At 50.2% G+C, this 27,492-nt stretch overlaps 1 protein-coding gene across 1 annotated transcript in view; it reads left to right on the forward strand.

The window, feature by feature from the left end:
- The window catches only part of LOC147673572 (cathepsin K-like), a 54,690-nt gene that overhangs the window by 21,510 nt on the left and 5,688 nt on the right, over positions 1–27,492 (forward strand). Inside the window, exons 4-7 of the mRNA XM_086947456.1 lie at positions 1,462–1,617; positions 2,526–2,744; positions 12,703–12,868; positions 13,098–13,203. Of these exons, the coding sequence (XP_086803582.1) occupies positions 1,462–1,617; positions 2,526–2,744; positions 12,703–12,868; positions 13,098–13,203 (647 nt within the window). The remainder of the gene's footprint in view (positions 1–1,461; positions 1,618–2,525; positions 2,745–12,702; positions 12,869–13,097; positions 13,204–27,492) is intronic.

Here is a 27,492-nt window from a genome sequence, read left to right on the forward strand (position 1 = left end):
CCATGGTTCATATTCAAAAAGGTAACTCTACATGTGTACATTTACTACTAGTACATGTATTCTTACAGTTTTACGTAACTTTACAAAGTTTTGGCTATTCACCATTTAGGAGTAAAAAGTTACTCAAAAGTGTAGACTTGCATGTCTCCTCCCTTTGATTTCAGAGGGGGGAGCGTAATTTGCAAAAGTTATTTCTGTAAGTTTACACATTTAAGTGGAGGTCCACACTATTGAAGCAGAGAACTCCCTATGGAAAGTTTTAAGTTTATTAAACGCTACATTAGCTTAATTTTAAAATAAATGTGTAATTATTTTGAATACATAAAATTCACATTATTTTTCTTAAGCTTTCTAAAGTATAAAATTCTAATTTATTTGGTAGTAAACTTATTCAAATTTATTTTGTCTCATTGATTTAAATTAATTTAATAAAAATAAAGTAAATTTAAAAACAAAGGCTAATAACATGTTATAATAAATAATGATAACTTCTTTATACATTCTTAAACATTGAAGCACATTTATTTACATTTTGAAAAAAGTTAGAATAAGTTCATTTAATTTAACATTAGTTCCTATGGGTTGTAATGTTAACTCTATTATTTACAACTGGGAGTGTTGCAATCCCATTAATTGGCCATGCGTGGTGCTGGACTTAATCCAGCTCTTAACTTGAATACATTTACTCTTGTTTTGGTTTCTATTGGCGTTGGTAATTAGTGCAGTTTGGGAATAGCAACATGCTTACTCTTTGTGGGAGGCTGCACTCCCCTTCCAAAACCTCTCCATATTCCTCTTAATCCCACCCCTTTAAGAGTAAGTATTCCTTATTTTCTAGCTACTCTCTCGTCCCTTCTGCAGTTGGGAAAGAGATCTCCACACATAAAAATTTGAAGATGCTAAGGCACTGACCTCCACATTTAGGTTAGTGAATATCATTATGTAGTATGCTGTAAACATACTACAAAAAGCAGGTTGTGACTAGACCCCCCCCTCCGACGGAATCCCACTAAAAGATCCACCCTGCACTCATAAGTAGGCCCCAGTATGGGAACAAATTTGCCTGTTAGTCCCGATACGAGAAGCTTTGGTGCCAGTTCACTTGGTACCTTGCTTTTCAACCAAAGGGAGTCGCTTAGTGTTTCTTCTGTGTCCATGCACATGACAGAAATATGATAGACAGAATCCTCTCCAGGAAGAAAGAGGATTCATTTGCACCTGTGACCCAAAGTTTGCTCTAAGTGATATAGCTCTGACAAAGGTATCATGAAACTAGATACATTTTTTAGCTGTATTGCTCCATGCTTATAAAATGTTTGCTTCTGCTTGATTTTCCAATGAGATACCATTAAACTTTTTGCGTTCCTTTGTATGCTCAACCATACTGCATAGTTAACCACCACATTCCGCTTGTCACACTGCTTCTAATACTCCCCTGTGCTCTGTCCAACTATCTCCTAGACATCTGAGGAACTTTCAAAGAAGATGACGGGGTTGATCGTACCACGCACACACCGTTTTACCAATGACACCGACCCAGAGATTGATGGAGAAGGTCAGATACCAGATTCCATTGATTACAGGAAGAAGGGTTATGTGACCCCAGTGCGGAATCAGGTGAGACATCCCCAACACTCTACTCTGTAAACTGTAGTTCACCACAATTCATTTTTAAGCACACACATGCATCTTCCTATTTTGGCTGGTGAAGTCAAACTTGTGTTCAATACATACAGGGTGAGCTTAGGATTAGCAGATTTCAAACCTTAGTTTGCTTGCATGAACCCACTTCAGCCACTGGATTGAGATATTCTGTTAAATCCTAGATCAAACCAGTTAAGTATTTTAGTCTTGCCATCATGCTATTGGATGTCTGGATGTCTACTTCCACTTCCAGTCTACTGGAATCCATGAGAGACTATTTTACACCAGAGAAATACACATTTTTGTAATTGTTTTGTCACATTCAGTTCTTCATTTCATAAAGCAACCAACAGATATGAATGTTACTCGCTAATAATTTAGGAAGAATAATTTCATTCATAAATAATTTCAACACAGTACTTTCATTGTGTAATATTTTGACTTGGCAGCAGTTTTGACCTAAAAAATGACTACACCAATCTATTCCAGGACTAAAGTTAGAATAGTGCTCCAAATCTTTAAGTTTAGTGGGATCAATTACAAGGAGAAGGGGATGCCTTTAAAGCAATGAATATAACTTAAATAAGGTGAAAATATTAGCATTAGATCAAAATTACTACAGGTGAAAATACATCTGTCAAGATGATCTAATTTGCCCATTCTCTTTGTAGAAGTTAAATAAGTGAAAATATTTGTGTAGGTTAAACTTATTACAGGTGGACATTTTCCTATTTATGTGGACTCCAAGGCCTGCGTTGCCATCCCTTTACCAATAAATCAGGACCACCAAATACACCTTTTTGGTCAGTTTCTCCTTCAGTAAATAACTGCCAGGCTCATAGACACTGAAATTTGTTTTTCTGTCTCTGTTCCCTTTGAAGGGCCAGTGTGGGTCATGTTGGGCGTTCAGCTCCGTGGGGGCCTTGGAAGGCCAGCTGAAGAGGACAACAGGGAAGCTGGTGAACCTCAGCCCACAGAACCTAGTTGACTGTGTCAAGGAGAACGATGGCTGTGGTGGGGGTTACATGACCAACGCTTTTGCATATGTGAGAGACAACAAGGGCATTGACTCAGAGGATGCTTATCCCTACATCGCCCAGGTAAGTGTCCAGCAGCAATCGGCACACCAGCACACGTCCTTTTGCTCAGCCGCATCTTTCTCTAATATCATCAGAGTGGCAGCAATGGCTTCTAAAGCAACACTTGAATCCAAGGTGGCATGAACATCTCTGGCAACATCAGTATGCATTGGCAAGTTGGCACAGACAGTTGATTTCTTTTCATCAGAATGCTTAGCAATACAAATCATATGTACTGTATGTCTGTTGTGTGTGTATTGTTGGTCCTTTTTATGCACTAGACTACAGTACTATTCTTTACTCCACTCTACCATCTCTAGTAGCGCGTTGGCTTTCTCATTTGCTCTGGCTGCCAAAATAGCACAAATAAGCATCAGGAGTCCCTTTTTTCATTTTATCAGGCAATGAACCTCACCGTAGAATTTTAGGGACCCCTGGACAGTATCAAAGTTTTACTTTGTAACTAAATTCCTTTTAAAACCTTCAGTTCTGTCTATGACATGGGGTTTAGACTCACAAGGCATGTGACGATTTCAGAGGTAAAAAGAACAAGGCAGTCCCAAGGACAGTAAATCCTTGTTATAAGGTTCGTACGAATTTAGTAGGACTGTGTAGTAGGTCATCAAAACTTCACAATATAGAGACCGAGTCTACTAATATTACCAGTAAATGTTGGTTTTGGCTTTCTCACAGTACCACATCTAAAGTCCTAACATTTCAGAGTTATAGATGTTACTGGTAACCCCGAAATTGACCACTCTGCTTCCCAAGGAATTTGTGGAAACAGATATAACACCCTTTCGTTTGTCACTTTTGCATGCCCAAGGTGTAACCAAGAAAATAAATGATAATGCATTTTCGAATGTTTATTGAAAGGCTCTAATCCTTGTAAATAAAATGTAAGCTGCAATTATTAGACAGATAAAACACATCAATTTTATAAGCATTATTAGAATGGTGAAAAACACAAACAATTCATCCATGTTAATTGTGTCTAATGTTACTACTATCTACCACTAGTATGTCTATGCTAACGAGAGCATAGCAGGAGTGCCCTTCTGCCAACCTGTTGGAATGATCTAACCTCATCCCTTGGTATTATGTGTCTGGAAGTCGGCCTCTGCGCATTAATGAATGCACCGTCTAAGTGAGCAGGCATGCACACTACTCTTGCACGTCTATCTTCCTTCTCAGGATGAAAGTCGGCACCAGCAGGGCTGCATCCCAGTCACAGCTCATAGCAGTGTTCCATGATAAGTTTGGCGCAAAGTGCCTCTCACAGAATTCAGCATGGACGCCATTTACAAAATAAAACACCATCCTTATTGCACTGTGCCAGAGCTGCAGAACAGCATCTGGGGGAGAACGAGCAGTCTCCTACGAGCACAAAAGTATAACAAAGGCATAACGTTCTAATACGTGTGACCCTGGAACTAATTGTGCAGACTGTAGGGTACCAATATCTATCAGAAATAAATGCTCACACAGCACTTCTTTGCACTAGGGGTAAACATGTACAAATCACCATTAGAAAAAGATGTTAAGTTAAAATAAGAAAGCTAAAAATTGAGGCTAAATGTAAGCTCTACAACAACCCAAGTTCCCTGGCAATCGGCATTCCAGTGTTAATCACGGTGAGGCAAAAACAGGACTCCTCGGCTCCCCTTTGGAAGTGAGTCCTGAGGTGGTGGAGAAGTGAGATATGGTTGGGGACCACTCGAGTTATACGATTATGCAGTGCGTTCCGCCGAAATATAAACCTGCCTCATTTGCCACATTATCCATCATCTTCTGCGTACTTTGCCGATTTTACCAAAATAATTATTTCTCACTCAAACCTTTGCCAGAAATAGTGATCATGTGTAAAACCTACAAATTTGGGCAGTAATACTGCCACAAAATATGCTGCATTACACTAAAAAATATAGCCAAACCCTGCAGCATAAGTCAGTGGCCTTGGATATGGTAATACGAAAGCTAGGAAATGGACAGCTGCGCACCCCATCACAACAAAACTAATGGTCTAGGCCTATCTATGGCAGGGTGCGACCTGCCACAACTAAATATCAATTATTACTAAAGCCTACATTACTCAGCTGTACCTTATGCTATCCCTAAGGTATTGAATGTGATTCATAATTAAACACCCAAACAAAATGGTCATAAAACGCCTTGAGTCAAGGTACAAAGAATCTTTTAATTCAGGCGTAATATAAATTGTCATGGCATGCCACAACAAACATTGCACACTTACGCTATACAAATTCGGACCTGGTACAGTACTCCCAGAAGTAAAGCAGAGATGCAACAAATATGATGCCTTCCTGATAAAGCAGAGATGCAACAAATATGATGCCTTCCTGAAATGTAGAAAACACGGGGATTGACATGTTCCTGAAATGTAGGCCACCTAGACACCACTCATGTCTTGAGAACATTGCTGGGTCCCTTATATGGCTTTGAGGAGCATTTTATCAGTAATGTTAAGTTACAGGTTCTGTGATATTGAATTGTAAGAGCGAAGCAACCATTATAGACATCCTGGGGCCAATTTAAGCTATAAAGTAGCACACAATAGTATATTGTACATTGTTTATTGATTGGGCAAGTAAGACATATGTTGCCGAATTAGTGAATTGGGGCATAACAAGATTTAAAAAAAATCTTTTTGTGCATTCTTAGAAAGTAGTTTTCTATGGCATGTTGAACATATGTATTTCTCCACCCTTTCTCTTCTAGCAACATACAAAGATGTACCTGTTCTTTATCTTACAGAATTACCCCATAGCGCAGATGAAAAATGGATTCACTCAGTATTCTCACAAAATCTTACCTCTGTAAAAAGTGGGAAAATGAGTGTTCCAAGGGCCACATGTACGATAGCTACATTTTGGGAGTTCCTAATTGTGACTTTGGTGACTCGCAATTCGAAGTTGAAAAATGCGATGTAGAACAGTGTGTCTGACACTGTTTGCAATTCCCTCTGGGTCACAAATGGACCTACTTCATCAATATTCATAAGGCAGGTCTCAATATGCAACCCATTGGGAATAGCCAAAATCACAGGGACAGTTGGCCTGCTGAAGTCAGCAGACCACCATGTCTGTGATTGCTTTTTCAATATAGCAATTTGTTTTGTAACGCAGCCTGTTTTCCTTAAAGGAAAACGGGAGGTATTTCAAAAACAATAATGAAATGTTTTATTTTTATTTTTTAAGAGTAGACAGTGGGACCACTGCCTGCTCTTAAAAAATGCTTGTGAACACATTCGCAAAGGGGAAGGGATCCCTTGGAAATGGATTATCACCAACTTTTAGTTGGTGGAAAACTCCAATGTTTAGCGACTGCATTCCAGTTGCAAAACATTCATTGATCACCTCGCAACTCGCTATTAGGAAGGGATGCCCTTAAAACACCCCTTTCAAATAATGACTCGCAAACCCTATTTTGCATCCGGTAATAGGTTACCGACTCGCAAAATAGGGTTAGTACATGTCAAAAGGCTATTTAGCGGTCACAAATTGCCCGATTCTCTGCTGGGACCGCTAAAGCCTTTTGTACATGTGGCCCTAAATGTCTTGTATGCCGAGCAATGAAGGAGGAAATGTCTTGGTCTTCTACCAAGATATGTTGGGAATGAAACACATACTACATTGGAAATTTAATTTTGCAGGTTTCCTCCTATGTTTGACGTAAATTCATGTGTTTTTTTTAATCTACACAGGTTTCTATGAATAGGCAAGTGAATCTGTTATTGCAGCAGATTCCCGGAGGTACTTCTCGGTATCTATAGAGAAGTCATATTTGCAGTATTGCAGAAGCATTTTACCAAGCATAGTTGTACACAATGTACAATTATGCAAGTGAAAATGTTAGGTATGATTTAAATTGCAGCCAAACACATATTTTCTTCACAGAATTTTTTTTCTCACATTTTGGAAAACAAGCTTCCCCTCGACCGCTGTCATTTTTTGGTGTGTTCCCTTCCGAGTCCTGCTTTGGAAATTGAATTATTCCTGCCCTGGACAAATCTCTAACTTATTCCTGGATAGGGATGGGCTTAAGAAAATTGTGACTATCAACTAAGAAACATACAAGCACATCTGAGGGTGTTCCCAATTTTGAGGGTATCGCTGCTCAGGACACCAACCTCCAGCACCTGGAAGATTTACTGACATGAAGTACAAGTTTCTTTCCTTCGATAACACCTTTTCTGGTAGAGACACTATCTAGCTGCAGATTCCTTACCTTTGAATTTCACCAGGTATAAGACTGGATCTAGAAGATTTCTTTCAGAGCAGTACGCCTGCGCGCTAGTAGGCGGTGTCGGTCAGCACTGGGTGGCGTTGTCTGCACCGGAAATAATGTCCACCTCACCTATATAGGCGCCACTGTGGCACACTGATGTCAGCTACTTTTCGTGACTTTCCACGCCAGAAGCGCAGATCCATGAAGTGTACTGACAGTGGTGTGTCAAAAGTAGGACCCTAAAAGGGATCAGTCCTGACCCTAGAGATCTGTCCGCAGAGAGGATGGGTGTGTCGGTAAGGAATCTCCCAGTTAAGGCATTACCGAAGGTAAGTAACTTGATCATCTGATAGAGACTTCTAGCCACAGATTTCTTACCTCGGAATAGATACCCAAGCAATACCATCCCTGGTGGAAGGTCTGTGGACACATTTAGACAAGGAAGTCCTGAAGGACTAAACAGTCATAGTGACTGTCCCAGCGGACTTGACTGTCCAGGCAGTAGTGTTTGGTAAACATGTGCAGGGGCACCCACGTTACTACCTTTCATATGTACAAGACTGGAACTCCACAGGCTAATGCAGTGGTCGAAGCTTTAGCTCTTGTGGAATGAGCTCTTAAGCCTTCAAGAGTCTGTTTCTTTGCCGTTGCATAGCAGATTGTGATGCAAAGAATGACCCATCGAGAGATGGTCTGTTTTTGCACCGCCAGACCTTTCATCCCACCTTCACACCCCACGAAGAGTTGGTAATCCACCCAGAACTCTTGTGAAGTCAAGGTAGAACGAAAACTTTATTTTTGGGTCCAGACAGTGGAGTTGCTCCTTTTCCTTAGAAGGATGTGGAGATGAGTAGAAGGTGGGCAAGGTGACCGATTGGCCCACATGAAATGGTGTTACCACTTTCGACCGGAAAGCGGCCCAAGTGCGAAAATGGATAGGAAGGGAGGCTTGGATGATAAAGCCTGCATTTCACTCATCCTCCAGGAAGATGTTATCGCCACAAGAAAGGCTGTTTTAAGTGTGAGCAGCCTGAGAGGACAATTGTGAAGAGGCTTGATGGAGCACACATTAGAAAGGTGATAACCAAATTAAGGTCCCACTGAGGAATGATGAAAGGGGACGTTAGGAACATATGTATAAGACCTTTGAGGTATATATTTATAATGGGAGACTTAAATAATGAGGGTTGATCTGGCAGCCGCAAGAAGGCAGACAGGAGAGAAATGTACTCTTTCAGAGTGTCTAGACCAGAGCCTTGCTCAGCATGGGTCAAAATAAAAATAAAAATATCAGAAAGGGAAGCAAAAAGGGGTCAATAGACTTCTGTAGAATATGATACAAAGCGTTTCCATCAGCAGGCGTATATCGTCTTAGTGGAGGGATGCATGGCTGCCAGAATAACATTACAGACTTTGGGATTGAGCTCGAAAGCTAACAACTGCTGCCTCAATCTCCATGTAGGAAGGCGAAGAGTTGACAGGCTTGGTTGGAAGGCTGTCCCCTGCTGCTGCGACAGAAGATCCTCTTGAAGGGGCAGGCTGATAGGAGTATTGATGCTCATGTTCAGAATCTCAGGATACCAAACTCTCCGAGCCCAGTCAAGAGCCACATGAATGACTTGGGCCCAGTTGTTGCTGATCTTCTTGAGAGCTCTCGGCAGAACTGGTATGGGCGGAAAAACATACAGAAGGCCTGAACTCCACTCAAAACGAAAAACATCTCCGAGAGAGAGCTACCTTGAAAACTTCAACACGCAAAACTGCTGACATTGCGCCTCCTTAGCGGAGGCAAAAAGATCTAACCAAGGCTCTCCCACTGTTGATAGAGACCTTGCGCCACCTCTGGGTGGAGACGCCATTTGTGATCTGCTAGGCATTGATGTATATGTTAGTCTGTCGTGGCATTCAGGGAATGTGCCTGGTGTTGAACCACCAGGGAAATGCCCTGCTGTTTCAGCCATGTCCAGAGACTCAGGGCCTCCTGATAAAGGGTCCATGACCCTCACCCGCCCTGTTTGTTGCCGTACCACATGGCGGTGGTGTTTTCCATGCACCCTTGTACCAGCCTTCCCTTGATGGGGGATAGAAAGACTTTCAATGCCAGTCGGATCACCTGGAGCTCCAGCATGTTGATGTGGAGTCCGGATTCCGCCAGATACCAGAGTCCTCTGATCTACACCTCTTCCAGATGGCTGTCCCATCCCAGGAGTGATTCATCTATCACCACTGTGAGATCTGGTTGGAGAAGGGAGAGGGGCCTGCCTCTGACCCAATTGCAGTTCTTTATCAACCACTGCAGGTTCCGCATATGCCATCTGGCCTGTGTCCCTAGAAGGAAGTAGGAGGCCATGAGGCCCAGCAACTTAAGAGAGATTCTCGCCAAAATCCAGAAGGGAGGCTGATACATTGGTATCATAGCCTGAATATCCTGGACTCGCTTCGCAGAAGGATAAGCCCGAAACTGCACTGTGTGCAGAACAGCTCCGATAAAAGGGAGTGTCTGTGAGGGAGTCAGGTGAAACTTTGTCATGTTGATAGTGAACCCCAGCGAGTGAAGGAGGTTCCCCATAGTCTGGAGGTGGGAGATGACAACCTAGGGCGAGCCCGCCTTCAACAGCCAGTCACTGAGGCAGAGAAGACCGGCACCCATGATCTGCACGGATGAGCTGTGATCACCGGAATCCCATAGGTGAACACCCAAGGTGCGCTGGTAAGGCCAAAAGGGAGCACAGTGAAGAGAAAATGCTTGTGGCCTACCATACACCACAGGTAACACCAGTGAGCAGGCAGGTCCAACACTATCATGCAGTCTCCTGGGTCCAGGGCAGCTAAGACCTGGGCCAATATCAACATCTTGAATTTCTCCTTTTTTGGGAAGAAGTTGAGGGCTCGGAGATCTAGTATAGGACGAAGACCCTTATAATTTTTTGGGACCAGAATCTATTGGACATATCAACCACAGCCTACTCCAGGCACCACAACCCTCTCCATGGCTCCCTTGGCCAAGAGAACCATATTCCTCCCTGAGCAGAGACTGATGATCATCCATCAGCCCGTCTTAAGATGGAGGCATGGAGAGAGGGGTAGTCTAAAAGTAGCCCCCTCAGACAATCTGCAGAACCCACTTTTCTGATGTTTGAAGCTGCCAGTAGTGGAGGAGATAGCATATCCTGCCACCAACTGAATGTTCATGATCTAGAAGGGCGAGACTAGGAGGGTTTGGAGGCTGGACCCATGAGGCCGCTAAAAACTACGCCCTTGTCCATACAGAGGCTGGAAAGCATGTGCCACTCAGTGGCTGGGATAGGGTTGGCACGGTTGAAAGCTTCTTTCACAGCCATGAAAATGGAAAAAAAGGCAGACTGGGGATGTAGGGCAACCAAGAGGCCCGTAGCCTGCTGGCATGTTGGCTGTACCGGGGTTAGTATATGAGCCATCGCTCTCTGGAGGAATATGCGCACACGCGGAATAGAGCCTAAGTCATCGCTCTAGTTTCTGCCTCCTGTCTGAGCACCTCCCGTGCCTCGGACGTGCCACGTGACCCGTGCGTCACTTGCGACTCACTTGATGGGAAGTGGCTCCTGTGTGTTCAGGTTTTCGCCTAGGGACATAGGCACATAATGTTTTAATATATGACATTCGCACTGAGTGTTCATAATAGAAAAATAGGGCCATTGTTCACCCAGAATAGAGGTGTGTTTTACTTAATTTAAAAGGACAACTGCGTTGCACCAAGTTGGTTGATTCTACAAGGTATCATTGAGAGGACATTTTTTTCACTTGGATCATCTATGTAGTTTGTCTATTACTGTACAGACCCTTTTCACTGTGTTTTTATTCTCTTCACTTACAGATCTCATACATGAGTAAGTGCAAGGACTGCACCATACTAACAGGTGGAGTAACACTTAGTATAGTGGTAATACTAGGGGTATATGTGACAGTAAGGAAATTTAGCATAGGGATCCTTTTTTCCTGATGAATGCCAGTAGAGAGACGGGATTCTGCAGAAACAAGTTGACCTCTTTGCAGAACGGAGGGGTGGAGAGTGCATAACTCACTCATACCATCACCATCTGTGGTACCCGTGTACCCCTTTTTTACTTCTGACAACGGAATCCAGAAATAAAATTGTTATTAGGATATCCCTTCGTTAGTTTTAACATTCATTGTCTGCACCTATTCAGGATCCTCCGCCTCTAGCGCTGGTCTGCGCTGAGGCGTTTTGCAGCAGCCCCATGATGAAGCATGCCACAACTTGTTGTGGGTGAGGGTAGTTTTTATAAAGTGAATTTGCTCCTGATACATGGTTGCATGTATTTTAACCTTATATAAAACCTTATATAAAAACCTTATATAAAAAATTGCGACATGTATTTGCCTTACTTTCTTTTGTGTATGTGTATTGACTTGGAGGAGGGTAAATTAAGGTGTAGTCCTTCTCCCCCTTTACTTGTGTACAGTACATAAAATCTACCCCACTAAGCCTTTGACGTTTCCAAAATGTAAGGAGCAAATCTCTACTTTTTTGCATATGACATGGTTCTGTAGAGCACTACAGGGCTACTGGGAGGAGGTGGTGAGGAGACTTGAAGAGGTGACAAAAGTGCACCACCAACTGATGATCCTCCATTGCCTCCTGGGTTTGATTCCAAAACCTAAACAGGGAACCATGCAGTATAGATTTGCTGTACTTGCTAAGCGCTACAGAGCAATGCGCTGGATTCACAATAAATGGCCTACAGTTCAAGCATGGCTCGGATATATGCTGGAATTGACCCTGGCAGAAGAACAGCGATTAAAATAATCTGCAAGCAGATAAGCACGTGTAAGAGGAACATGATGTTCTAACTAATAGATGACACCATGGAGGCTGAAGGCGGTGGTACCCATGGAGACATGGAGGGGGGAGAATATGCAACAAAAGAACGCTAATGGAGACCCCAGTGACACCGATTACCTGAGAGGCAGTAGTCATAGGATGGGTGAAGAATGATCGTACCAATATTTGAATTGTTTATGCTCTGTTTGGTGATGCTCCTGGAGGGTGCTTCCTCCATGTCGTGCATGAGGAAGGGGGCTTGTATTTGTATTACACTCTTTATTAAATCAAAAACAAAACATGTTAAAATAAATACAAAAACAACCTTTGCAAAGCTTCTGTAACAGCATGGCACCACATATGAGGCTTTTAAAGTTACTTTTGAACCCCCTGAGTTGGAAACAATTTTGTTTTTTCAAATCTGCAAACTATGCAGCAGACGGTGTATTATGTTCAAGTGAGGTAAATTAAAAAATATGTAGAAATGCTGAAACTACAGAATGATAACTCCAGGCCCACTACAACTGGGTCTGTTTGAGGGTCTAAAAGGCTGCACTGGGGCATCTTGGGGTATTTGGGATGCCACTGGACATTGGCAGAAAGATTGTTTCAAAACTGAGGGGTAAAGTCAACAGGAGCACAACAGGTTGGGTCAAAGTGGAAGATTAACGTGTGGTTTCATATTGGAGGACAAACAAATCACACCTAGTATTTTGGAGGCGGTGGGGGTTACTGACTGTTGGGTCGTGCGAATGCCACTCAGAGTTTTCACCCTGGCACCTTCATCTGGATGAGACACTGAAGTCCACACATGCAACAGTATGTCTACTATTTATTGCTAGTGTTTACTGCATAGTATTAACACATTTCTACAGTTTTCATCACTTTCAAACAACTCCTACTCCACAGGATGAACAATGCATGTACAACCCCACAGGAAGAGCGGCCAAGTGCAGAGGTTTCAAGGAGATCCCAGAGGGGAATGAGAAAGTCTTGAAGAAGGCCGTGGCACGGGTTGGCCCTGTGTCTGTGGGCATCGACGCCAGCCTGTCCTCATTCCAATTCTATAGTGAAGGTGAGGTGAAATAAATCTTACTATGGACCCCTACGCATCACACAATATAAGATTAACCGAATATCTAGTGAGGGAGATAGAATGTGTATATGGGTTGCAGTATGTTTGCTATGTAAGGAGTGGGCCTACAAATCATCGTGTCCCCAAACAACCCTGTGAAATGGTGATTTTTTTTGATGATGCTGGGTATACTACAACATCTAATCTTTCTGATCGAACTGCCTTGCAGGTGTGTACTACGATCCAGAGTGCAATGGCACAGACATTAATCATGCTGTTCTCGTCGTGGGCTATGGGGTACAGAAGAAGGCCAAGCACTGGATTGTTAAGAACAGGTAAGGCAGGGCCTAGTGAACCAGAGCCAGAAGCAGAAATAATTAATTCCTAAAATCATAACTACAAACTCTACGTCAGATATGAGAGGGTGAGCTTAAATAGATATGGATCGAGTGCCATCCCAGACAGCACACACACACATGCTCTAGTGGAGGATTCTCAGAAGTGTGAATATGGAGTCCATACCAATATTCACATTGGAGGCAACATGCTTTCTGATGGGGAGGGGGAGGGTCTGCACAGTTGTACCTGTAATGACAAATGATACTGGTACATAATAGAATTGCTCGATGCCTAGAGTAAGCTGCAAAAGCTGCACCTGTGTTACAGAAACTTTGCATTGAATACACCCACTCACTGTCCGAGAGTGCTCAAAACACTGCACCTTTGCTGGTCCACCAACAATAAAAACAAGCATTGGAAATGCAATAGGGCTCACATTTGTTAGAGTTGGAGCTAATGGCATTAGAAATACCAATGTTTTTAACCTATGCAATAGATATGCCTTCCCCACCTTAATAAAATAAAGAACTCCGTAGTGTTTCTTTTAATGTATTAGACCTGCAATGGTGCCTAGCACTGGTAATGAAAATGGCAGTTCTGACTCCACGTTAAAAGAAGGAGTGTTGTGAGGGTTCAGTACCACAGGCTGTCATTAAGTGTCACTTGGGACCTCTTTTCGCCATGAAATGGTACTGCACCCTGCACTAGGACTAGGCAAAGGATATTGCAAAGCACTGTGAGCTGCGGACCAGTGAGATGGAGATCCCAATTAGACTCTGCTGTCAGGCTCAACATCCTGTGTTAATGGGCTGATTGTTTAATTTACCCTAGCCCATGGCTAGGTTCGCTATAAAAATAAAATTGTTTATAAGGTAACAAAAAAACAAGCAAAACGGTAGTTGCCTTCGAGTGGTGGAAGAGACCTGCGAGCAGTGTTGTGAGCGAGGTGAGGGGGAGGCACCTGGAGATTAAGGAATATGGAGCAACCAAAGCAGTGATGTGGGAAGGGGGAGGGGGAGGCACCGGAGATAAAGCAATGCAAGCAAATGATGCGACAGAAGTTTCACTTCACAAGTAAATAGAACAGTTAACTAGCAAAGAGGCAGGCCAACTAAAAAAAGAGTTCCTGTACTAAGCATGGAATGGTGCACCGGTAATCTTCTTATACAAAATGACAAAGCAAACAATCGTAGTGATAGGTGTTACTTTTTATTTCATTTTCTGATCTTTTATTCCCATATAAAACATCCAGCCAACGCGTTTCGTTCAAATAGTTAACTTGAACTTTATCAGGGCTTCCCAAATATAAATTGTTGAAATATTCTCACTACTTCATGTAAGCGAATGATGTAAACATTAGGTTTTTCCTCTGTGTGTTAGAGGATATATCATCTGTAAATCCTTACTTGATGATTAATCCACATGTATAGGCACTGGGTGTGATAGCCCCGTCAATAGTACCTCCAGTGTGAGAAAAGCTGTCTACACGCCAACTATCACCGATGATAGTTGGTGTCTAGACGGCTTTGGCTGGATGTTTTATATGGAAATAAAAGATCAGAAAATAAAATAAAAAAGGAACAACTATCACTACGATTGTTTGCTTTGTCATTTTGGATAAGAAGATTACCAGTGCACCATTCCATACTAATTACAATTTCCTATTCTACGGAGCAGTTGTACCGAACAACGGCAGGTACAGTCATTTTTGTGCATGGACGAGTTGACCAAGAGGAAACAGAGAGTGATGTGCAACACATATAGTATGCCATTGTGGTTGCGTAGTGGTTGGTTTTAAGCAAAAAAGAGTTCTGTCTAAGTAAAAATAACCTGAACAATAAAAACACATGTAAGAGGGGCAGGGCTCATGGGAGGATACAAAATTCCAAAAGGAGGGTGTTAGACGGACCGGGAGGGTCGGCCGAGGACAAGAGGAGAGGTCTCCGGGGAGGGCCGTCTCCAGCGATCGTACAGACGAGTAACTTCCCCCCCACAGATGTACACCACACAAAGATAAGGTTTAACGTTCTTTATAGGCAATCTTTAGGTACGATAGGATGGTACAAAGAGGTCTGGACTCAGGGGTCCCCTCAATACTAGTCTCTTGGATGGGAAAGGGGGTAGCGGGACAGTCTTGTTACCAATCTGGTAGATGCGATGATATGATGGATAGCTCACAATCCTCCAGCTCGGCGTTCTAGATGGACGGGCCGCGGCAGTGCCGGCAGGTCCCGAGATGATCGTAGGTAGCGACGGTCCGCGGCGGCGCCAGCAGGTCCCGGTGAAGGTGGTAGTTACAACGGTCCGCGGCAGCGCCAGCAGGTCCCGACGAGGATGAAGGTTGCAGAATGTTGCGGCAGCGCCAGCAGGCAGGACAATAGTTCACAAGGCAGGGCTACGGCAGCGCCAGTAGTCCGTCAAGGATGAGTCACGGTGTCTCTCGACTCCAGGATACAACTGCCTTCCTGCTCTGAAGCTGCCCCAGTTATAGGTCTGGCGCCCTTTGATGTCCGGACCCTCGCACTTGGAGGTCGGGAGGTCCGGAATGAGGGAGTCCAGACACCCAGCAGGGGGGTGGAGCCAGCGCCCAGGGGAGCTGGGGGCGATCGGCACCTGGCGGGGGAGAGCCATCGACACTTCTTTCTCCCATTGACCTGCCAAGTGGTCCGTTCACCTCCCGGGTGGATGGTGGTGCCGGGATGGCGGGGCCTGGCCAGGCCCAGGGTTAGGGTCGAGCTGAGGCCACGCGGCCTCGTGGTGCAGTGTCCAAGATGGCGGCCGGGCTGGGCGATGAAGCTGGTGGTGGTTCGGCCCCATGATACGGAGATGTCCGTGGTCAGCAGTCCCATAGGGGACGGGGTGCGGGTCGCGTCTGTGGGTAACACCTGGAGGGCCGGGGCTCGGGCCCTGTCATGCGGGGAGGGAGCAAGCCCTTCACGTGGCCTGTCCAACATGCGTCCCCCCCAGCTGAAGGCGGGGAGAGTTACCCATCCTCTTGGGGACTCTCCTCGTCGAGGCGGAAAAAGCGTGACAGGCCATCCGCGTTGGCGTGGTCCTGGCCAGGTCGGTGTTCCACAGTGAAGTCCATCCCCTGCAGGGAGATGGACCATCGCAACAGCTTGGGATTCTCCCCCCGCATCTGCATTAGCCACTGCAGGGGCCGATGATCTGTTTGCACCCGGAAGTGGGTACCGAAGAGATAGGGCCGGAGCTTCTTGAGGGCCCACACTATGGCGAAGGCCTCCCTCTCGATGGTGCTCCAACGCTGTTCTCGGGCCAACAGACGTCTGCTGATGAAGGCCACTGGTTGGTCGACTCCCTCGGGGTTCAGTTGGGAGGGGACGGCCCCAATGCCATGGTCTGAGGCATCCGTCTGTACTATGAATTCCCGGCTGTAGTCGGGGGCTTGGAGCACCGGAGCAGTGCACATGGCGGCCTTCAGTTTCTCGAAGGCCGCTTGGCAGTCGGGGGTCCAGTTAACCTTCTTCGGGTGATTTTTGGATGTGAGTTCTGTGAGGGGCCCCACAATGCTGCCATAGTCCCTCACAAATCGCCGGTAGTAGCCGGTGAGCCCCAAGAAGGCTCGGACCTCTGTTTGCGTGACTGGAGGCTGCCAGGAATGGATGGCAGCGATCTTGAGTTGAAGGGGGGCCACCAGACCGCTTCCCACTTGGTGTCCGAGATAGGTCACGGACCCCTGGCCAATTTGGCACTTGCTGGCCTTGATGGTGAGGCCGGCCCGTTGGAGGGCCTGCAGGACCTCTCGGAGGTGGTGGAGGTGGTCGGCCCAGTGGCGGCTGTACACAGCGATATCGTCCAGGTAGGCGGCGCTGAACTCCTCGAGTCCCGCCAACACCTGGTTCACCAGTCGCTGAAAAGTAGCTGGGGCGTTCTTCATGCCGAATGGCATGACCTTGAAGTGGTAGTGGCCATCGGGGGTGGAAAAGGCGGATCGTTCCTGAGCCCGGGGTGTGAAACCGATCTGCCAGTAGCCCGCTGTCAGGTCGAAGATGCTGAGGTAGCGGGCAGCCCCCATGCGGTCGATTAGTTCATCTGCTCGGGGGATGGGGTGAGCGTCGGTTCTGGTGACAGCGTTCAGGCCCCGATAGTCGACGCAGAATCGAAGCTCAGGAGTGGTGCCGGGGGCAGCAGCTTTGGGGACCAGCACGACCGGGCTGGCCCAGGGGCTGTCTGAGGGCTCGATGACCCCGAGCGTGAGCATCTTTGACACTACCTCTTGGATGCAGGCACGTACCCGATCTGGTACGCGGTACGCCCGATGTCTGCTAGGGGGACTGTCCCCAGTGTCCACGTCGTGCAAACACCAGGGGGTGACCCCTGGGGTGAGGGAAAACAGGGTCGCAAATTGCAGCAGGAGGTCCCGGCAGTCCTGGAGTTGTTCCGGGGTGAGGGCCTCTGAGAGTCGGACCCCGTCTACGGAACCATCTTTCTCACGGGTCTTTAGGAGATCAGGGAGAGGTTCGGAGTCTTCTTCCGCTCCACTGTCTGTAGCCATCAGGAGGCTGAGCTCCGAGCGCACAAAGTGGGGTTTCAGTCTGTTGGCGTGGAGGACCCGGAGGGGGTTTCGGGGAGACTCCATATCGATGAGATAGGTGACGGGGCTCTTGCGCTCGACCACTTTGAAGGGCCCCGTCCATTTGTCCTGCAAAGCACACGGTTCGGTGGGGGACATCACCCATACCTGTTTGCCAGGTTTGAATTCGATGGAGGAGGCATTTTGATCGTACCATCTCTTCATGTCCTCCTGACTGGCCTCAAGATTCGCTTTTGCCATGTCTCTGAATCGTCGGGTCTGATTGCGTAGGGTCAGGAGGTACTTGAAGACGTCTGGAGGGGACTTCAAGGGGGCCATCTCCCAACCTTCTTTGACTAGGCTGAGGGGCCCTCGGACAGGGTGTCCGTACAAGAGTTCGAAAGGGCTGAAGCCGAGGGACTTCTGGGGGACTTCTCGATATGCGAAGAGGAGGCACGGGAGTAGCACATCCCACTGGCGACGGAGGGGCTCTTCCAACCCCCCGATCATTCCCTTGAGCGTGCGGTTGAACCGCTCGACTAGTCCGTTTCCTTGAGGGTGATAGGGGGTCGTGAATCGGTAGGTGACCCCGCACTGCTGCCAGAGGGATTTCATGTATTTCGAAATATAGTTTGTGCCTCTGTCGCTGACGACTTCTCGGGGGAAGCCCACCCGGGAGAAGATCCCCATTAAGGCCCGGCCGACCACCGGGGCGGTTACAGTTCGCAGGGGGACAGCCTCGGGGTAGCGGGTGGCGTGGTCCACCAGTACCAGGATGAACCGATGTCCTTGTGCAGTTCGAGGGTCCAGGGGTCCCACAATGTCTATTCCCACCCTCTCGAACGGGGTGATGACCACTGGGAAGGGTTGCAGAGGTGCTTTGAGTTTGCGGCCGCTCTTCCCGCTGGCCTGGCACGTGGGGCAGGACCGGCAGTGGTTGAGGACGTCGTTTCTCATCTTTGGCCAGAAAAAGTGGGTTACCAGGCGACTGTAGGTTTTGTCTTGTCCCAGGTGTCCAGCCAGGGGGACATCGTGGGCCAAATTTAACAAGAAGTCTCTAAAAAGGAGGGGCACCACCAACACTCGACTGGCCCCTAACTCCGCAATTCTTTGTTCACTGTACAACAGGTCGTTGTCCCAATAGATCCAATGGGCTCCGGTGGTGTCCCCTGCGCTCTGGGCGAGGGCTTGCTGGCGGAGTCCCTCGAGGGAGGGACAGGTCTTCTGTTCTTGTCGGAACTGCTCCTGGGTGGGCCCCCCTTCCTGATGCCACTGAGCCAGATCGGGAAGGTCCTGGAGCTGAGTGGCCCCTTCGGGGGTGTGCTCTGGGGGGCCGGTATGGTCAGTGTCCTCCACTGGAGCGATCGGAGGAGGAGGTGCGGGCCATTCGGCTTCTTCAGGTTGGGGGATGGCCCGGGCGGCCATGGACCGGGTGGTTACGCACGCCCAGTCCGGGAGGCCCAGCATCCCCAGGTGTTCTCTCCTTTCCACGGCGGCCCACGGGGAACTCTCCAGATCATTCCCCAGGAGACAGTCCACGGGGGCATCGTCTCGGACCGTCACCTTCAACATGCCGGAGACTCCTCCCCATTCGAAGGGGACGCAGGCCATCCGACACAGACTCTCGGAATTGTCGGCTGAACGGACGGGGCAGAGAATGTTCGGCAGGATCTGTTCTGGGGTCACCAGGTGACAGCGGACGGCCGCCACACTGGCCCCCGTGTCACGTAGTGCTTCGGCCCTGCGCCCATTAATGTTCACCCACTGACTATATTTTCTGGTGTTGGCGGGTAGGGGAGCCCGCGGGATCATGTCTCTTCCCCCTAGGCATGCTAGAACCATGGCGGCCGGTTCCCATTCTTGTTGTTCTTGTTCGCACTCTTCCTGTTCTTCAGAGATTTGCTCTCCCCCCAGGGCGGCGGCAGCTACCTGGCGGGGCCTCGGAGTTTGGTTCTGTGGACAGTTCGGGTCATTGGCGTAGTGGCCGACTCGCTGGCATCGGTGACACGTGACATTGGCTCGGAACCCCGGGCGCATCGGGGTGTTGCCCCGGCTGGCCGGGGGCTGGGTGCTGGCAGCGGGAGCGGCCGGGACGGTGTCTCTTCCTCGTCCCTGGCCTCCTCCTCCTCCTCGGGGACGGTGCTGACCTTGGTTGTTTCTGTTCTGTTCGTGCGGCCCACTCCGGCCCACTCGGGTGCTCTCCCATCGGTCAGCCTCGGCGGCGAGCTGTCGTGGGTCAGTCAATTTGCTGTCGAGGAGGTGCTGCCTGAGCTCGACGAAGCAGTTGTTGGAGAGGTGCTCCCACACCATGAGATTAAAAAGTTGTTCGTAGGTTGTTACGTGGCTCCCCTTGATCCAACCCTCGAAGACTCGGCTGAAATAGTTCACATATTCCACCCAAGTTGTACCCGGGATCCGGGTGCAGTCGCGGAACCTCTGGCGGTACATTTCGGGTGTCAGCCCATATCGAGTGAGGAGGGCGGCCTTCATGTGGTCATAGGATGTCATTAGGTGGTCGGGGAGTTGTAACAGGGCATCGCGACCTTCATTGACGAACCTCCCCCATAGACCGGCTCCCCAGTCACTTTGGTCGATCCTGTGGGAGGTGATGGCGATCTCGTAGGCCTTGAACCACTGTTGTATGTCGTCATCTCGGAAATACTCTCGGACGACATCCTTGGGAATGTGGACCTTTTTCTCTGTTGCTCCTGGGGTGCGCGGTTGCTCGGGCACCCCTAGTTCTTTGTTTTGCTTCCGTAGGTCTAATTCTGCCAGTTTGCGCTCGTGTTCGTACGCTTGTCTCTTTTCTTCGAGCTCTCTTTGCCTCTGTTTTTCTTCCCGTTCTTCTCGGAGTCGCAGATGTTCGAGGTTCAGTTTTTGTTCGGCTAATTTCAGTTCACCGTCCATTTTGAGCCGTGCCATTTCTAACTCATGTAGTCTGCTTCTTTCTCTCTCTTGGATCTCCTCCTGCGAGATACCTGTTCTTCGCTCCTCGGGAGCCGTGGTGTTCCTCTCTGATGCTGCAACGTTTTGGTCCGGGGGTCTGGCGGCCCCGGTTTCGGCCCAAGACTCAATGGCGTGCTTGAAATCGTCTTTAGTGCTCAGATCGGTGGTAGCAATGCCTAGTTCAATGCAGAATTGTTTCAACTCACGATGGTTGTACTCTTCCAATTTCTCCATCTGGAATTTCTCGGTGGATTTGCTTTCTTTGGTTGTCATTGTGGTTTAGTCGTGGGGTGAGTTACTCTCTGTACGATTACGCGTTGATTCGGATCGCGCCGCTGGCCACCAATGTAAGAGGGGCAGGGCTCATGGGAGGATACAAAATTCCAAAAGGAGGGTGTTAGACGGACCGGGAGGGTCGGCCGAGGACAAGAGGAGAGGTCTCCGGGGAGAGCCGTCTCCAGCGATCGTACAGACGAGTAACTTCCCCCCCACAGATGTACACCACACAAAGATAAGGTTTAACGTTCTTTATAGGCAATCTTTAGGTACGATAGGATGGTACAAAGAGGTCTGGACTCAGGGGTCCCCTCAATACTAGTCTCTTGGATGGGAAAGGGGGTAGCGGGACAGTCTTGTTACCAATCTGGTAGATGCGATGATATGATGGATAGCTCACAATCCTCCAGCTCGGCGTTCTAGATGGACGGGCCGCGGCAGTGCCGGCAGGTCCCGAGATGATCGTAGGTAGCGACGGTCCGCGGCGGCGCCAGCAGGTCCCGGTGAAGGTGGTAGTTACAACGGTCCGCGGCAGCGCCAGCAGGTCCCGACGAGGATGAAGGTTGCAGAATGTTGCGGCAGCGCCAGCAGGCAGGACAATAGTTCACAAGGCAGGGCTACGGCAGCGCCAGTAGTCCGTCAAGGATGAGTCACGGTGTCTCTCGACTCCAGGATACAACTGCCTTCCTGCTCTGAAGCTGCCCCAGTTATAGGTCTGGCGCCCTTTGATGTCCGGACCCTCGCACTTGGAGGTCGGGAGGTCCGGAATGAGGGAGTCCAGACACCCAGCAGGGGGGTGGAGCCAGAGCCCAGGGGAGCTGGGGGCGATCGGCACCTGGCGGGGGAGAGCCATCGACACTTCTTTCTCCCATTGACCTGCCAAGTGGTCCGTTCACCTCCCGGGTGGATGGTGGTGCCGGGATGGCGGGGCCTGGCCAGGCCCAGGGTTAGGGTCGAGCTGAGGCCACGCGGCCTCGTGGTGCAGTGTCCAAGATGGCGGCCGGGCTGGGCGATGAAGCTGGTGGTGGTTCGGCCCCATGATACGGAGATGTCCGTGGTCAGCAGTCCCATAGGGGACGGGGTGCGGGTCGCGTCTGTGGGTAACACCTGGAGGGCCGGGGCTCGGGCCCTGTCATGCGGGGAGGGAGCAAGCCCTTCACGTGGCCTGTCCAACATGCGTCCCCCCCAGCTGAAGGCGGGGAGAGTTACCCATCCTCTTGGGGACTCTCCTCGTCGAGGCGGAAAAAGCGTGACAGGCCATCCGCGTTGGCGTGGTCCTGGCCAGGTCGGTGTTCCACAGTGAAGTCCATCCCCTGCAGGGAGATGGACCATCGCAACAGCTTGGGATTCTCCCCCCGCATCTGCATTAGCCACTGCAGGGGCCGATGATCTGTTTGCACCCGGAAGTGGGTACCGAAGAGATAGGGCCGGAGCTTCTTGAGGGCCCACACTATGGCGAAGGCCTCCCTCTCGATGGTGCTCCAACGCTGTTCTCGGGCCAACAGACGTCTGCTGATGAAGGCCACTGGTTGGTCGACTCCCTCGGGGTTCAGTTGGGAGGGGACGGCCCCAATGCCATGGTCTGAGGCATCCGTCTGTACTATGAATTCCCGGCTGTAGTCGGGGGCTTGGAGCACCGGAGCAGTGCACATGGCGGCCTTCAGTTTCTCGAAGGCCGCTTGGCAGTCGGGGGTCCAGTTAACCTTCTTCGGGTGATTTTTGGATGTGAGTTCTGTGAGGGGCCCCACAATGCTGCCATAGTCCCTCACAAATCGCCGGTAGTAGCCGGTGAGCCCCAAGAAGGCTCGGACCTCTGTTTGCGTGACTGGAGGCTGCCAGGAATGGATGGCAGCGATCTTGAGTTGAAGGGGGGCCACCAGACCGCTTCCCACTTGGTGTCCGAGATAGGTCACGGACCCCTGGCCAATTTGGCACTTGCTGGCCTTGATGGTGAGGCCGGCCCGTTGGAGGGCCTGCAGGACCTCTCGGAGGTGGTGGAGGTGGTCGGCCCAGTGGCGGCTGTACACAGCGATATCGTCCAGGTAGGCGGCGCTGAACTCCTCGAGTCCCGCCAACACCTGGTTCACCAGTCGCTGAAAAGTAGCTGGGGCGTTCTTCATGCCGAATGGCATGACCTTGAAGTGGTAGTGGCCATCGGGGGTGGAAAAGGCGGATCGTTCCTGAGCCCGGGGTGTGAAACCGATCTGCCAGTAGCCCGCTGTCAGGTCGAAGATGCTGAGGTAGCGGGCAGCCCCCATGCGGTCGATTAGTTCATCTGCTCGGGGGATGGGGTGAGCGTCGGTTCTGGTGACAGCGTTCAGGCCCCGATAGTCGACGCAGAATCGAAGCTCAGGAGTGGTGCCGGGGGCAGCAGCTTTGGGGACCAGCACGACCGGGCTGGCCCAGGGGCTGTCTGAGGGCTCGATGACCCCGAGCGTGAGCATCTTTGACACTACCTCTTGGATGCAGGCACGTACCCGATCTGGTACGCGGTACGCCCGATGTCTGCTAGGGGGACTGTCCCCAGTGTCCACGTCGTGCAAACACCAGGGGGTGACCCCTGGGGTGAGGGAAAACAGGGTCGCAAATTGCAGCAGGAGGTCCCGGCAGTCCTGGAGTTGTTCCGGGGTGAGGGCCTCTGAGAGTCGGACCCCGTCTACGGAACCATCTTTCTCACGGGTCTTTAGGAGATCAGGGAGAGGTTCGGAGTCTTCTTCCGCTCCACTGTCTGTAGCCATCAGGAGGCTGAGCTCCGAGCGCACAAAGTGGGGTTTCAGTCTGTTGGCGTGGAGGACCCGGAGGGGGTTTCGGGGAGACTCCATATCGATGAGATAGGTGACGGGGCTCTTGCGCTCGACCACTTTGAAGGGCCCCGTCCATTTGTCCTGCAAAGCACACGGTTCGGTGGGGGACATCACCCATACCTGTTTGCCAGGTTTGAATTCGATGGAGGAGGCATTTTGATCGTACCATCTCTTCATGTCCTCCTGACTGGCCTCAAGATTCGCTTTTGCCATGTCTCTGAATCGTCGGGTCTGATTGCGTAGGGTCAGGAGGTACTTGAAGACGTCTGGAGGGGACTTCAAGGGGGCCATCTCCCAACCTTCTTTGACTAGGCTGAGGGGCCCTCGGACAGGGTGTCCGTACAAGAGTTCGAAAGGGCTGAAGCCGAGGGACTTCTGGGGGACTTCGCGATATGCGAAGAGGAGGCACGGGAGTAGCACATCCCACTGGCGACGGAGGGGCTCTTCCAACCCCCCGATCATTCCCTTGAGCGTGCGGTTGAACCGCTCGACTAGTCCGTTTCCTTGAGGGTGATAGGGGGTCGTGAATCGGTAGGTGACCCCGCACTGCTGCCAGAGGGATTTCATGTATTTCGAAATATAGTTTGTGCCTCTGTCGCTGACGACTTCTCGGGGGAAGCCCACCCGGGAGAAGATCCCCATTAAGGCCCGGCCGACCACCGGGGCGGTTACAGTTCGCAGGGGGACAGCCTCGGGGTAGCGGGTGGCGTGGTCCACCAGTACCAGGATGAACCGATGTCCTTGTGCAGTTCGAGGGTCCAGGGGTCCCACAATGTCTATTCCCACCCTCTCGAACGGGGTGATGACCACTGGGAAGGGTTGCAGAGGTGCTTTGAGTTTGCGGCCGCTCTTCCCGCTGGCCTGGCACGTGGGGCAGGACCGGCAGTGGTTGAGGACGTCGTTTCTCATCTTTGGCCAGAAAAAGTGGGTTACCAGGCGACTGTAGGTTTTGTCTTGTCCCAGGTGTCCAGCCAGGGGGACATCGTGGGCCAAATTTAACAAGAAGTCTCTAAAAAGGAGGGGCACCACCAACACTCGACTGGCCCCTAACTCCGCAATTCTTTGTTCACTGTACAACAGGTCGTTGTCCCAATAGATCCAATGGGCTCCGGTGGTGTCCCCTGCGCTCTGGGCGAGGGCTTGCTGGCGGAGTCCCTCGAGGGAGGGACAGGTCTTCTGTTCTTGTCGGAACTGCTCCTGGGTGGGCCCCCCTTCCTGATGCCACTGAGCCAGATCGGGAAGGTCCTGGAGCTGAGTGGCCCCTTCGGGGGTGTGCTCTGGGGGGCCGGTATGGTCAGTGTCCTCCACTGGAGCGATCGGAGGAGGAGGTGCGGGCCATTCGGCTTCTTCAGGTTGGGGGATGGCCCGGGCGGCCATGGACCGGGTGGTTACGCACGCCCAGTCCGGGAGGCCCAGCATCCCCAGGTGTTCTCTCCTTTCCACGGCGGCCCACGGGGAACTCTCCAGATCATTCCCCAGGAGACAGTCCACGGGGGCATCGTCTCGGACCGTCACCTTCAACATGCCGGAGACTCCTCCCCATTCGAAGGGGACGCAGGCCATCCGACACAGACTCTCGGAATTGTCGGCTGAACGGACGGGGCAGAGAATGTTCGGCAGGATCTGTTCTGGGGTCACCAGGTGACAGCGGACGGCCGCCACACTGGCCCCCGTGTCACGTAGTGCTTCGGCCCTGCGCCCATTAATGTTCACCCACTGACTATATTTTCTGGTGTTGGCGGGTAGGGGAGCCCGCGGGATCATGTCTCTTCCCCCTAGGCATGCTAGAACCATGGCGGCCGGTTCCCATTCTTGTTGTTCTTGTTCGCACTCTTCCTGTTCTTCAGAGATTTGCTCTCCCCCCAGGGCGGCGGCAGCTACCTGGCGGGGCCTCGGAGTTTGGTTCTGTGGACAGTTCGGGTCATTGGCGTAGTGGCCGACTCGCTGGCATCGGTGACACGTGACATTGGCTCGGAACCCCGGGCGCATCGGGGTGTTGTTCCGGCTGGCCGGGGGCTGGGTGCTGGCAGCGGGAGCGGCCGGGACGGTGTCTCTTCCTCGTCCCTGGCCTCCTCCTCCTCCTCGGGGACGGTGCTGACCTTGGTTGTTTCTGTTCTGTTCGTGCGGCCCACTCCGGCCCACTCGGGTGCTCTCCCATCGGTCAGCCTCGGCGGCGAGCTGTCGTGGGTCAGTCAATTTGCTGTCGAGGAGGTGCTGCCTGAGCTCGACGAAGCAGTTGTTGGAGAGGTGCTCCCACACCATGAGATTAAAAAGTTGTTCGTAGGTTGTTACGTGGCTCCCCTTGATCCAACCCTCGAAGACTCGGCTGAAATAGTTCACATATTCCACCCAAGTTGTACCCGGGATCCGGGTGCAGTCGCGGAACCTCTGGCGGTACATTTCGGGTGTCAGCCCATATCGAGTGAGGAGGGCGGCCTTCATGTGGTCATAGGATGTCATTAGGTGGTCGGGGAGTTGTAACAGGGCATCGCGACCTTCATTGACGAACCTCCCCCATAGACCGGCTCCCCAGTCACTTTGGTCGATCCTGTGGGAGGTGATGGCGATCTCGTAGGCCTTGAACCACTGTTGTATGTCGTCATCTCGGAAATACTCTCGGACGACATCCTTGGGAATGTGGACCTTTTTCTCTGTTGCTCCTGGGGTGCGCGGTTGCTCGGGCACCCCTAGTTCTTTGTTTTGCTTCCGTAGGTCTAATTCTGCCAGTTTGCGCTCGTGTTCGTACGCTTGTCTCTTTTCTTCGAGCTCTCTTTGCCTCTGTTTTTCTTCCCGTTCTTCTCGGAGTCGCAGATGTTCGAGGTTCAGTTTTTGTTCGGCTAATTTCAGTTCACCGTCCATTTTGAGCCGTGCCATTTCTAACTCATGTAGTCTGCTTCTTTCTCTCTCTTGGATCTCCTCCTGCGAGATACCTGTTCTTCGCTCCTCGGGAGCCGTGGTGTTCCTCTCTGATGCTGCAACGTTTTGGTCCGGGGGTCTGGCGGCCCCGGTTTCGGCCCAAGACTCAATGGCGTGCTTGAAATCGTCTTTAGTGCTCAGATCGGTGGTAGCAATGCCTAGTTCAATGCAGAATTGTTTCAACTCACGATGGTTGTACTCTTCCAATTTCTCCATCTGGAATTTCTCGGTGGATTTGCTTTCTTTGGTTGTCATTGTGGTTTAGTCGTGGGGTGAGTTACTCTCTGTACGATTACGCGTTGATTCGGATCGCGCCGCTGGCCACCAATGTTAGACGGACCGGGAGGGTCGGCCGAGGACAAGAGGAGAGGTCTCCGGGGAGAGCCGTCTCCAGCGATCGTACAGACGAGTAACTTCCCCCCCACAGATGTACACCACACAAAGATAAGGTTTAACGTTCTTTATAGGCAATCTTTAGGTATGATAGGATGGTACAAGGAGGTCTGGACTCAGGGGTCCCCTCGATACTAGTCTCTTGGATGGGAAAGGGGGTAGCGGGACAGTCTTGTTACCAATCTGGTAGATGCGATGATATGATGGATAGCTCACAATCCTCGAGCTCGGCGTTCTAGATGGACGGGCCGCGGCAGTGCCGGCAGGTCCCGAGATGATCGTAGGTAGCGACGGTCCGCGGCGGCGCCAGCAGGTCCCGGTGAAGGTGGTAGTTACAACGGTCCGCGGCAGCGCCAGCAGGTCCCGACGAGGATGAAGGTTGCAGAAGGTTGCGGCAGCGCCAGCAGGCAGGACAA

Source organism: Lissotriton vulgaris, chromosome 12 (genome assembly GCF_964263255.1).
Source record: "Lissotriton vulgaris chromosome 12, aLisVul1.2, whole genome shotgun sequence".
Classification (NCBI taxonomy): Eukaryota; Metazoa; Chordata; class Amphibia; order Caudata; family Salamandridae; genus Lissotriton; species Lissotriton vulgaris.